We start from the raw sequence: 14,052 nt of genomic DNA on the forward strand, positions 1-14,052 counted from the left end.
TACTGAAACCACCCCCGTCCACAGCAAGTACCTGAGCGGTTTCACAGAATGCACCCCACTTTTGCCAGCGCGTGTGGGGCCCCACCCGGGCAACCCACGGACAAAATGAATGAAATTCGACAACGAACACACGTTGCGTCACGTCCGGGCAGTATTTTAGGGTTTTTGGCCCAGAAAATCATAGAAAATCCATACGGACTCGAAACGCGACAAATTTTTGCGTGCGTGCCCTACATGGCACTGTAGCACGTGGAAAAAATGGGCACGTTTGGCGGATGCGAAGCGGAGACGTGCGACCGAGGGTCCCCTCCGCCCATACCAAAACCACCCCCTTCGACAGCAAGTACCTGAGCGGTTTCACGGAATGCACCCAACTTTTGCCAGCGCGTGTGGGGCCTTACCCGGGCAACCCACGGCCAAAATGAACGAAATCTGACAACGAATGCACGTCACGTCACATCCGGGCAGTATTTTAGGGGTTTTCGGCCCAGAAAATCGTAGAAAATCCTTACAGACTCGAAACACGACAATTTTTTGCGTGCGTGCTCTGCATGGGCACTGTAGCACGTGGAAAAAAATGGGCATGTTTGGCAGATGCGAAGCGGAGACGCGCGACCGAGGGTCCCCTCCGCCCATACCGAAACCACCCCCTTCCACAGCAAGTATCTGAGCGGTTTCACGGAATGCACCCAACTTTTGCCAGCGCGTGTGTGGCCCCACCCGGGCACCCCATGGCCAAAATAAACAAAATCCGACAACGAACGCATGTTGCGTCACGTCCGGGCAGTATTTTAGGGGTTTTCGGTTCGGAAAATCGTAGAAAATCCATACGAACTCGAAACGCGACAATTTTTTGCGTGCGTGCCCTGCATGGGCACTGTAGCACGTGGAGAAAATGGGCACGTTTGGCGGATGCGAAGCGGAGACGTGCGACCGAGGGTCCCCTCCGCCCATACCGAAACCTCCCCTTTCCACAGCAAGTACCTGAGCGGTTTCACGGAATGCACCCAACTTTTGCCAGCGCGTGTGGGGCCCCACCCGAGCACCCCACGGCCAAAATGAATGAAATCCGACAACGAACACACGTTGCATCACGTCCGGGCAGTATTTTAGGGGTTTTCGGCCCGAAAAATCGTAGAAAATCCATACGGACTCGAAACGCGACAAATTTTTGCATGCGTGCCCTGCATGGACACTGTAGCACGTGGAAAAAATGGGCACGTTTGGCTAAGTGAAAAAAATGATCCTATTTGATTAAGTTAAAAAATGGGCACGTTTAGCTAAGTTAACAAAAATTAGTTAAGGTAAAAAAATTGATATAGTTAAAAAAATGAGCCTATTTTATTTAGTTAAAAAAATGAGGCCCTCTATGAAAAAAAAATGCCGGCCGTCTCGCTAACTGACGCGCATGCGTGCATGGGGCCGTCCCACTAACAACGACGCCGCAATCAGCGCTCGGGCGACGTCGTTAGCCGACGCGCATGCAAATTTTCCTTGTACGTCCAGCCTGTCTCGCTGCCGCCGCGATCTGCACGTGTTGCCGACGTACGCCGCATGTCACCCTGACCTGACCCGTGACCCTCTATACGCTTCCGGTGCCTCTCCCACCATCGCCCCACCGTCCAAACACCGTCGGTGCGCCTGCGCCGGCCTGCGTACCCTGACCCGTCGCCCTCTATACGCCACCGGTGCCTCTCCCACCGTCGCCGTCGTGTAAGTTTTTTTTTGTGTCTGTTTTTTTATACGACGAGGCTCATAGCAGTACGATGGTATGTGACAGAAAACTATTTGATGCAGTATGAATATCGACGGTGTGATTCCATGTTCTGTTCAAAAGTGGGTTAGCCTAGTTGACAAACTGTCACCAAGTCAGAAATTCCGGTTTTATGAAACGGATATGCAGGGCATGTTTAGAATACCATCGGTACTGATGCGTGATTATTTGCTTCACTTTTTACTCCAAGATTACAATCCAAGTAGCAAAAAATTCATGGTCGAAGAGAGTTCTGGAAGTACTGCTGGAAGTAAAGGCCTTATTTCACTAAGGCCTGATGATGTGTACTCCATATTTGGTTGGAAAAACAATGGAGTGGATGTTTTTGGGTTTCTTAGTACTGAAGGAGAAAAAGCAACCAAAAAATACAAGTTAGTTTTGTTAGCAAGAAAAATGATAAGATCATGATTGATGATCTCATAGAAAAGATTGTGAAGAACAAGAGCACTGACGATGACTTTATCTGGATGACATTTCTAGTTCTCTTAGGAACTATAATTGCACCAGTGTCTCATGAATACGTTCCGAAGAAATATTATGCCTTAGTGCAAAATATTAAGTTGATAAGGAAGTTCAACTGGAATCCATTCACTTCGCGATTCTGTTTGTCGAAGATTGGTAAGCTTCTGCAAGACGGCCATGTTAGGCAGTGACCCCAGGGGAACCTCGCCCTTTTGCAAGTACGTTGTATTTATTAATTTCAACACTTTTGTTATAAAATGTCACGGAAGAACATGTAATTTAATTAGTTTATGTGTTTTGCAATACCTATACTGGGAGAAGGTGCAACCAATCATCAGTCCAAAATATGATCCGTTAGCATTGTTGAGCCCGCTGATGAGGAACTGGACGGAAGATATGGCTGTGAGAAGAGACAAATACGACTATGAATATGGTCGTGGTGTTGGGATGGTAATCCAAGTAATCATGTTTTTTTACATTTATGAAATAAAATTAAATGTGCATATGGTTTGTATGTATAATTTTCTTGTTGCATTTGTAGATCAATGACAACATTATAGAGGAGTACAGGCTGAAAAAAATTGCAGAAGAAGAAGCTCAAAAAACCAAGAAAGCTAGAAGCAAAAAATCTAACGTTACTGGAACGAGGAAAGAGGGCAGTACCTCGGAGGCTTCTAGCCAGAACCTACTATGGACCGGATTTTGAGTGAGATGAATGAGCTTCAGAAGGAAATGCTTAGTTTGCCAGAGTTATGCGCACAGGTAAACTTGAGCACGTCACTTTAATGTCCATCACTGAATTGAAGAACTAAGATGAAATGTTTTCTTGCAGAGGATGATTGAGAAACTGAACAAAACCGGCGTCTTCTACAAACCCGGTAACCTGGAAGAAGACGAAGAGAATCTGTACGGAGGCATTAATGAGTCTTCAAACGATGTTGGACGTCCGAAAAAAGAGTTTCTATATCAAAAAGATGATTCAGACCGGTTCCGCACACCTTCCAAAATGAATTTGCAAAAGGATGATGACGGTATTGATGTAACTTCTCGTGGAAACACACCTTTTTACTGCACACCTGAGTACTGGGATAGTTTCAAGGGTGATATGGATGATCCTATCCAAGTACCAGAAGTATCAGATGAAAAAGCTGCCACATCTTTAGGGACGGACGAGATCGCATTGCATGCATCGCTTGGTTCTCAAGGAGTACAAGAGGAAGTGGAGGAGGTTACTGGCAGGCGCAAGCGCAAAGGATCACAACATGTCAAGTCTCCTTATGTGGTCCCTAAACCGAACAAGCGTGCAAAACGTTCTGCGAAAGGAAGCAAGTTTTTTGTATTTCTAATTGTTCTTGCGTAATAATTATTTATATATTTGTGTTTATAATTATTTGAGTTGTGTGTTACAGAATTGTTCCAAAATGGTGGTGTTAACAAATCTAGTGATGAGTATGATGTGGTGAAAGCGTCCATCAAGTACGTGCGTGCGCATGAGTATTCACAAAAAATGCAAAAACAGAAATTTTCAATGATGGCATGGAAGAAGGTCTCACTGTGCGGAGAACTTGTCAGATTATTAACCATGAGTGGCTAAGTGGCGATGTAAGTTAATTTCATATATTGTTTTACAATTGATTCGAAAATACCATTGTTAAATCTGACACATTATTTATAGGTAATTAATGCATACTCATCATATTTGGTCGACAAAGTTAATGATGATCGTTTCATGTTGACAACTTGGAGGATACATTGGTTGCTTCACATTAGACTCGGAAAGAAGACCGCCCGTAACGATTATGAAGCAGAGTCGCATAGTAATGGGCCCGTGAATAGATGTGAGGACGAGTATTTCAAAAAATCAAAGGTAAGTTTGATTGGTTACATGGTACATACATACGATAGTATGTGCTGATTGTGTTTTATGGTCCTTGTGATGCAGACTTATATTCCTCTAAACAAGGAAAACACTCACTGGGTTACTGTCGTCATGCATAGCGGGAAGAGAGAGTTTCAGGTTCTTGACTCGTTGATGACCGGAAAACTTGACAGTGTTATTAGAGAACTCGTTGAGGACCTGGTAGGTTTAACTTTCAAATGTGCATTTGGTAACATTCATTTTCTTTACTACACTGAATGACATTCTTTCCACCATGTTAATTATATCTTTAAAGAAAACAACTAGGAGAAGATATCCAAGAAGCAAATGCACCCGAAATTGTGAATTATCCGGATGTTTCCAATTGGCCTATTCAAACGTATGACATGCCAAAACAACATAATGGGTGAGTTCTTACTTTGACACAATGTCGGTCCTGTATGTACAGTAGATATTTAATCTTCGTAAATTATATGCACTAGGAATTCGTGTGGAATATTTCTCCTTCGATGCTTTCAATATTGGGATGGTGACAAATGGACAGGCTTATTTTCATAGGTACGCAAGTAATGTTTATACTACGATGTACAATGTACGCTGTGCTAACACCACTTTTTTTTTCAGAGGTCAATTGATGATTCGAGAGAGGTAATGATAGGGCAACTTATCTTTTCGGAAAGAAACAAGCTTGATGAAGTGAAAAACAAAGTTATTCGGATATCAAACAAGAAGAAATAGATGCGCCACGGAGGAGTTTTGCATGTGATTGGGTGGTACTAGAGGACTATATTTTCCAAACGCTTTGCGCACTTGCTTATAAATTTTATGTAATAGACATATTTATTGATTTGCCACTATTTTGTTCCGAAAATATTATACACTTAATTACGTTATTTATGTCCACATGATATTTTGTTTCATAAATATTATATAGTCAGTCTTTTTTTGTTTACATGATTTTTTGTTTCCGAATAGTTATATGCGTACTTACCGTTTGTATGTGTACAAGATATTTTATTGAAGAAATATTTAATACTAACTATTTTTTTACACTAATGTTACAATTACATATATGTAATATGATCTTGTTTATTTTCTGTACACTAAACTATGGTAGCACATTATTAAAAAAACACGGCGATTTTGTTTAGAAAAACAAAAAAATAGTTTACAAAAACAACAATAATGTTTAGATTTACATATATGTAATCGTGTCGTTGTTAAGTTTTTGTACAGTAAACTATGGCAGCACACTACGTGTTATTTTGTTAGCAAAAAGTTAGTTTACAGCACATTGGGTGTTAGTTTAGTTTAGAAAAGCTAAAAAAATATTTTAGGTACAAAAATTGCCCGCCCGTCCACAGCGTGCCTTAGTAAGCCCATCGTTATCAAGCCCACCGGGCGACTACGACAGGCGTTTCAGAACACGTCGTGTAAACTAGGCCCAACAGGGCAGCATCGACGGGGTAGTAACCAGATGAGTTCAGTGTGCCAACGGGCGCTGGGTATATAAGCTGGTCGTTGTCCCCTTCGGCCAGCAAGGTGGGACTAGACTTGCGTCGGCTGCGGGGCGACGTGGAGACAGCCAGACGCGACGTGGGCCGGCCCAAAAAGGCCATGGACGGCGCGGACTTCTCGACGGCTCGATGCGCCGTGGGCCGGCCCAGTTAACCCCCACTGAGATGACTCGTCAGGGAAACTAACGCTAGTTTAGTCCCACCTCGCCGGCCGAAGGCGACGATGACCAGTTTATATACCCAGCTCCCGTCGTCACATCGAACTCCTCTGGTCTACTACCCCATCGATGTACCCCGTCGATGCTGCCCAGTTGGGCCTGGTTTCCACGGCGTGCTCTGAAACGCCTGTTGTAGTCGCCCGATGGGCTTGATAACGATGGTCTTATTAAGACACGCTGTGGAGACGGGCGGGCATTTTTCTTCTTCTTCTTTTTTTTCTTTTTCAACAACAATTCGCAGAGTACTTCTCTTATTTTAATATATTTGACAGCCGACGGGACAGTAGTAAATACATGCAGAATTCATAATATAAACAATGAATAGTGAATATTTATATCAACAATAATGATGTCTCAACATAACAATTGTCACCACAGTGATTTTATTGTAGTGGACAGAAAATAACAAGTCTCAAATAACAACGGTCTATAGGCAATAATCTTGTTTCACACATATAAAATACTCAACACGAATATAAATTTAACAAATGTTTTTCATATAAATGGAGACGGGCGGGCATTTTTCTTCTTCTTTTTTTCTTTTTCAACAACAATTCGCAGAGTACTTCTCTTATTTTAATATATTTGACAGCCGACGGGACAGTAGTAAATACATGCAGAATTCATAATATAAACAATGAATAGTGAATATTTATATCAACAATAATGATGTCTCAACATAACAATTGTCACCACAGTAATTTTATTGTAGTGGACAGAAAATAACAAGTCTCAAATAACAACGGTCTGTAGGCAATAATCTTGTTTCACACATATAAAATACTCAACACGAACATAAATTTAACAAATGTTTTTCATATAAATGGAAGAGGTAAAACACTTGCATCGTCTTCACTTGAGTCTTCAAGCCCAGTTGCTGCATAGAATAAATAAAAAAATTGTGAGAATCAATGTACGATAGATGAATCAACGAAACTAACATAAACAAAGCAAAAAGACATATAGTTACATATAAATGGATGCAGTAAAACAGATGCACCGTCCTCACTTCTGTCTTCAAGCCTTGCTGCATAGAATAAACTATGAGAATCAATGTACCGTAAATGAAACAACAAAACTAACATAAACAAAGAATAGACATACTCTTCATTTTTGCTCCATGTGCTCCTGTTATGACTTGAGCCGCTGCATATGCTACATTTTCGTCCAGATTTCTCGTCAAATGCTTTAGGCCTCTCATTTTTTGTCACATCTAGGCCACCCTTATCGCGACCTCTACTGTTCTTCTTAGGTGCGCCCTTGGTGGAAACCTTTACTGGATCACGAACCAGAATATGATCTCGGTTAGGCTCAAATGGATTATTGTTCACGAAGCTTCGCTGACTATCATCTTCATTTCCCTGAATGTCCTTATTTGCTATAATATCATCCAGAGCTGCCGTGAACTTGTCGAATAAGAAAGGATTATTGCATGCGACATGACATGCTTCTGAAGATTTGATGGTCAACTCACTATATCTAGCTCTGTCCTCAGCACTCGACCAACCCCACGCAAACAGATCGCTGGTGCGCTTCACGAGCTGTCCAGCTCATGCTTTTTTTGAGAATCTTCGCAGGACACAACACTTGGGTATCACAGGTAAGTTCAGTGCATTCAAAACATGAAGAATATGCTTGCAAGGAAGCCCTTTGTGAGTCATACTTCGGCAACTACACTTTATAGTTTCTGCCGAGTTACCTGGCGTATAGTCCACATTAAATCTGTGATCCCTGTTATTCTTCCACGCAACCACAAATCTCTGACTATCGGTCCCTGTCAGTCTATCAATTACCTCAAGCTCCTGTACCTTCTTCATATCTTGTTGCAACATATAAAAGTTCCTGCCAAGTGGGCTCCGCGCTCGTTATCCTGACTGTTCTCTCTGCTGGGCCCTTTCCTATTGCTCTAACCATAAGCTATGGCAATTCCAGCTCGCACCCACTCTGGCCCGCCCAGCGGGGCCTGAGTGAGCTCAGTGGTCAGCCCCTGACGTTGCCTGCGTGAATGCTTTCGCAGCATATGACTCAATGGTCTGGCACTCAGTCACCATTACTGGAACAGTCTGTGAGGCCATGTAGTCATCATAAGCTTCATTCTCACGGAGGCGAACAATACAATTCTCGAAGTGTACAATCATGTCAACGATCGTCATACCATAGTCAAGATGAAGGTGCAGGCTGAAGTTCAGACTCTCACTCCTCTGATTACTGCGCATACCAAGGAAAAACCCACCAGACAAATATGATGCAGCCCAACGTGTCCTCTTCCTGTACATCCTATGGAGCCATGTTTTCGTTCTCTCCGTCTGCCATTTGCGCACAAACGCGGACCATCTCTCCTCAAAAACCTTATGTGTAGTGGCATAGTACAATAATGCCCTGAACTCCTTCAATGACTTGTGGTTGAGGTGTTTCTGCATATTCTTTTCAATATGCCATGAACATAGACGATGCCACATGTCAGAAAGCACCTTCCTGATAGCCCTTATCATCGCTGCATCTCCATCGGTAATTACAGATTTGGGCCTCTTCTGACAGTTAGCTTTCAAGAACGTGTTAAGCAACCAAACATATGTAGCCTCAGTCTCGTCTGAAACAATGGCACAGGCGAATACCATAGTGCAACGGTGGTTGTTCAGACCCACAAAAGGGATGAACGACATTCCATACCTGTTCATCTTGTATGTGCTGTCGAAGACGACAACATCACCATAGTCTAGATAATCCCGACGTGACTGCGAATCACACCAGAACAGGTTTTGGAGCCTGCCTTCAGCGTCAACTGTGTGCTCAAAGAAGAAGTCTGGATCTCTGTCCTTTCTGGTCAACATGATTCCTATGGCAGTATCAGCATCACCTTGTGCAAGCAATTTCATCTTCTCCCTATAGCACATATTATACAGCTTTGTCCTCTAAAACGGTGACTTTGCATAGGACCCATACCTGCTAATGATGTTGTCAAAAATGATATGTTTTCTTATTCCAGCTCCAGCCATAGCTAAGATCTCAGCTCTCTCAAATGCTTTGATCTGATTATGAGATCGGAGGAAAGGGACTTCGTCCGGTCGTACAAGAGTGTGGCTGTGATCATCGGAGAAACTGCTAACATACCAAAGATTGAGCTTTTTATCAAGCTTAACTGTCAAATGGGCTTCGCATAAGAATCGACTCTCCGGTCTAAGCCTGCGGGTCCGGCCTTCCATGATACAGAACTTGGCCTGTCGTTTTCCTGCGGTGGAACAGAGATACCTCCTCAAGTGCACAGTCCTTGCATGATCCTTTGAACGTTTTAGCGAGTCCTTCCTGATGCTGAACCCACGTTCTCTCGCGTGCTTGTTATAGAACGTGTACACCTCGTCTAATGACCTTAATGTCTTTGCCATCACTGCCCAATGCCTATCAAGTGACTCTTGCTGATATTCATCATAGCACATGTCAAGGTCAAACTGATCATCATCGCTGTGCTCATCGTTCCCGCTAGGACCATCTGTTCTTGTATTGTTACTAACCATAAATAATGTTAAGAACTTACTTGGCTACCGCTACCACTACGAGATGCATCGACCTCGCTCTCGGCATTGTCATCATCTATATTATTACGCTCATTGTCACCATTAGCATTTATCTGTGCACATGTAAAGTAAAATAAGTGGTCATACAATTTTAATGTCAATCATTGCCTACAATTTTTTCAACATATCTGGCTCACACTATCTGCATAAAATTGTTCATCTATATCATATTCCTCATCGTCATCATTGCCATGTAGTTGTACAAATTTAAAAGGACATGTAAGTGTCAAATAACTAGTTTGTATTCAATATGTTTTGATTAACATTGAAGGCACTTACATTACCACTGTACGATTCATCCTGACTCATATAGTTGTCTCCGGGGGGTTGGTTTGCATTCAATGACGAGGATCCATTATCACTATTGGAATCATCACTGGCGTATCCGGTTACTTGCTCCATCTATGCACATACAAATAAGGTGTGAGATCAATGCCAACATTCCACAACATCATCGCGGATACAGTATATTCGTCAACAATGACATGACTATGTGGCATGCATACAAATTTGAACATACAAAATCATTATGAGGTCATTAAGAGGTCACTACTCTCTTCTCTTATTTAGCTAAGTAGGGAATCATTTTGCATAAAAAATGCAATGGACAAATCAAAAAGAAAAAAAAAAGAGCCAGAGAACCTACTGTGCGCCGTCGAGGGGTCCTGGCCTGAGGTCGACGCCGATGCGCTGCTGCCACCCACGTCATGGAGGGCGCGTACCAGGACAGAACATTGACGCGGGAGCGCTGAGCGTTTCATCGGCGACACGACGTGTGGGTGACTACGGACACCGTCGGTGCTCGCGACTAGACGGGCACGTCGGGGTCGACGTTGTGACGACGGTCGACCACGACGGTGTTGATGCCACTAGGGTTTCCTAGGCGGGGATGGGGTGTCGTTTCACGCGACACTGGTGACACGACGCGTGGGTGACTACGGACGCCGCCCGACGTCTTGACGGCGGTGGACCACGGCGGCGTTGATGCCGCTAGGGTTTCGTACGCGGGGATGGGGTGTTGGGGTGGGGCGTCGTTTTTTTCCTTTCCTTATCGCACTACCGAACGGCACGGTATGCGTATGACGCGGGCGTACGGAGCGGGACGTACACGCGCGGCCGGCCCTACGACGAACGGCGGGTACATAAATACATAATTTAGTATAGACAATACTACCCCTTCTACGTATATTGGGGGGGGGGGGGGGGTTGTACCGAAGTACTTCTCCCGGATCATTTGCAGTTGCATCATCCTCGTGGCGTCAAAGTCGCTCAAGGAGGACCAATGTTGCTCCTTTTCTTTTTATTTCATTATTTTTCTTCATTTAGGCATAAGCTTTGGTCTTCTACAGCTCCGCTGCTCGCCGGTGTGATTCTTTAGAGTTTGTGCATTTTAATTACGCAGAATTTGAATGTATGCTTATTGTGTTTCATATTTCTTGATTGATTCCTTAACCGAGACTTTTCTTCCATTGCAATTTCGTCAAGTCTCGCTGGAGATATCTTTGCCCCACCACATGGAACTGCTCTGCTCTGATGGGCACTCAACTCACATCTGCCCTGCATTGGCAATTACCCAATGTGTACACGCGCAGAAGCATGTTGACCGACGTAGCTAGTCCACGGCGAGACCAGAGAAGTCTAGCGCCATCCAATGAGGAAGCTTCCCCTCCGTCGACCTTCCTCGCCACCGCGGACTCGCCGGCCCCGCACCGCACCGCACGCCATTCGTTTTGGAAAAGCACAACGAAATAAGTGAGCGAGGGCGAGACCAGACCACGCCCCCCACGCCTCGCCAATCCGGCGGCCAAGACCGCCAAGCACGGACCCTCCTATAAAGAAAGAAGAATGAACCGAAGGAGGAGCCACCCCCGGTGACAGTGTTGCCCGGACTTCCCGCTCCGAACTACGATCCTCCGCCAGCATGCCCCGCCTCGGCTTCCGGCGCTCTCTTCCGTCACTGTCGTTGATGCCCCTCCTCGTCCTCTTCGTCGCGGTGGGTGCGGCGGGGAAGGGCGACGGCGGGCTGCGGTTCCAGCGGGAGGGCGGCACGTTCAAGGTGCTGCAGGTGGCGGACATGCACTACGCGGACGGGCGGAGCACACGGTGCAGGGACGTGCTGCCCGCGCAGCGCGCCGGCTGCTCCGACCTCAACACCACCGCCTTCCTCTACCGCCTCCTCCGCGCCGAGGACCCCGACCTCGTCGTCTTCACCGGTACGCCATGCCAGTCCACTCCACCCACCCACCTCTTGGTTTGTTACTCCAGTAACAGTAACAGTAATCGACTCGATGCCACTGCTAGCGTCCTCCCAATCTTGCATTCAGCAACTTTAGAAACGGTTTACTAATGTTAGAGAGATTGGTTGAAAATGCATTTGATTGTGCTATACTGTTAGAAAAGTTTGGTTGAAAATGCATTTGCATTGATGATAATTGTTGCCACCCCCAATGCATTTGGTGTAATGATCATTGATATAGATAATTTCATCGCCACAATGTCTATTTTTCTGCGAAAAAGCGGAGACCCTGGCCTCTACATCTTCATAGCAGAAGTTTGGAGTGGACACAATGTTACAAAAACTAAAAAGTCTTAAAAGAGTGTGGTGCCCGACCAAAAACAAATACTCCTACATGATCCACAATGTTTCTTGGGCAGGTGATAACATTTTTGGTGAGAATTCAACCGATGCGGCCAAGTCGATGGATGCGGCGATCGCTCCGGCCATTGCCATGAAACTTCCCTGGGCTGCTGTGCTCGGCAACCATGACCAAGAGGGTACGCTGTCGCGCGAGGGTGTGATGCGCCACCTTGTAGGCATGAAGAACACCCTTGCACGCTTCAATCCACAAGGAGTAGAAATCGATGGCTACGGAAACTATAATTTGGAGGTTGCAGGGGTTGAAGGAACACTGCTGGCTAACAAATCAGTGCTCAACATGTATTTTCTTGATAGTGGTGACTATTCCACTGTGCCATCGATCCGTGGCTATGGTTGGATCAAGGCATCACAGGAAGCTTGGTTCAGGCAAACCTCTTCGAGTCTCCAGGTGAATTTGTCACCATCTTTCGTGCTATGCTACTTATACTTTCTCTTGCCATACTGAGTAGGCTGTAGGCGGATGCCATTTGCAATCGACAACAACACATTAATTATCTGTTGGACCATCATAACTCTGCAAAAAAAATCAATAATTATTCTGTCGACGGAAGGCAAGAAATTTATGCAATTTCAAAATAGATGATTGATCTGTTCGCAGGCACTGTATTAGTTCCGAATACAATTGGTTTCAAAATGTTTTGCGTGTTAAATATAGATAGATGAAAGTAGGTGATGACAGTAGTTCTAGACTTCTAGTACCTGTATAGTTTGGTGCTATGTACATACATATTTTATGTTAGAAACTAGAATAACAAAAGTTCATATGAAATGCAGCAAAACTATACGGGTGGACAACCCAGACAGAAGGAGCCAGCACCTGGTCTTGCTTACTTCCACATTCCCTTGCCGGAGTTTAACAACTTTACGGCATCCAATTTCACAGGAGTAAAGCAGGAGAAGGGTATCAGCTCGGCGTCGATCAACTCCGGCTTCTTTAACACCATGGTGGAAGCTGGAGATGTGAAGGCTGCCTTTGTAGGACATGATCACTTAAATGACTTCTGTGGTAAGCTCACTGGTATTCAGCTGTGCTATGCTGGTGGTTTCTGTTACCATGCGTATGGCATGGCCGGGTGGTCAAGGAGAGCAAGGGTGGTGTCTGTGCAACTTGAGAAGGCAGCGAGCGGCGAGTGGCAAGGCATGAAGTCTATCAACACATGGAAGAGGCTTGATGATCAACATCTCACCACAATTGACTCTGAGGTGCTATGGAAAAGAAGCTCTAATAGTTGAGGTACTCAACTATGCATGAGCATGGCGCTGCTATTTCTAGCTTGCATAATGAACACTAGATCGGAAGTGCGCCCTGGCGCACCGGTGCCTGGCTCAGCACAATGACCCAACGTATAAAACTCAAATATAACAAAGCATTTTGTGCATCCAAAGGAAATCAGAGCAATCACTCAAGCTAAATTTATTTTGTACAGATCACAAACAGTAAGTAATATAGTTGCTGCCCAGATAACTGAGTTTAGCATAGAGCATACAAATTAATGATATACCAGAAGCATGGTATAGTTGTTCCCAAGACAACTGGCCTTGAACTTTACTACAAAGCATAAAGGCACAAAGTGTACCAAAAGCAAGACATAGTGCTTGCTCAGGACAACTGACTTGAATTGGACTGCATCAAGTTCAGTACAAAGCGTCAAGACATAAGTTCTATAAAATATAGCCAAGAAATTCATACTGGCAAGCATAAGTGTCAGATTTTGGAGCTGCTCATAAACATAATGAGATAACAGACAAATTGAGAACGAAGCTCTGGAAACATCGATAATAGTAGGACATTTGTCTTTGTTAATCAAAGAACATCTACTATAGCTTGTAGTTAACCATTACTGAGAACTCCTACTTCCTCCTTCCAAGTGAAAAGGTTATTTTCTGAGGCGAAGCTAATGCAGATAGTAGTGGCCAATACTTGAATGACTTCACCTTGCTAATGATAATATGGAAGATCTACAAAAACAA

General features: G+C 44.3%; 1 protein-coding gene across 2 annotated transcripts; it reads left to right on the forward strand.

The window, feature by feature from the left end:
• The first annotated feature begins 11,196 nt into the window (after nucleotides 1-11,196).
• On the forward strand, nucleotides 11,197-13,451 carry LOC123104551 (probable inactive purple acid phosphatase 29). 2 transcript variants are annotated; one of them, XM_044526422.1, is made up of 3 exons: nucleotides 11,197-11,635; nucleotides 12,078-12,469; nucleotides 12,856-13,451. In XM_044526422.1, exons 1-3 carry the CDS (start codon nucleotides 11,344-11,346, stop codon nucleotides 13,312-13,314), a joined length of 1,143 nt encoding a protein of 380 aa, XP_044382357.1. In that variant the 5' UTR covers nucleotides 11,197-11,343; the 3' UTR covers nucleotides 13,315-13,451. The 2 variants fall into 2 exon arrangements, with proteins under 2 accessions (XP_044382357.1, XP_044382358.1); XM_044526423.1 differs by having other exon boundaries at nucleotides 12,965-13,222.
• Nucleotides 13,452-14,052: the final 601 nt, after the last annotated feature.

Source organism: Triticum aestivum, chromosome 5A (assembly GCF_018294505.1).
Source record: "Triticum aestivum cultivar Chinese Spring chromosome 5A, IWGSC CS RefSeq v2.1, whole genome shotgun sequence".
Lineage (NCBI taxonomy): Eukaryota > Viridiplantae > Streptophyta > Magnoliopsida > Poales > Poaceae > Triticum > Triticum aestivum.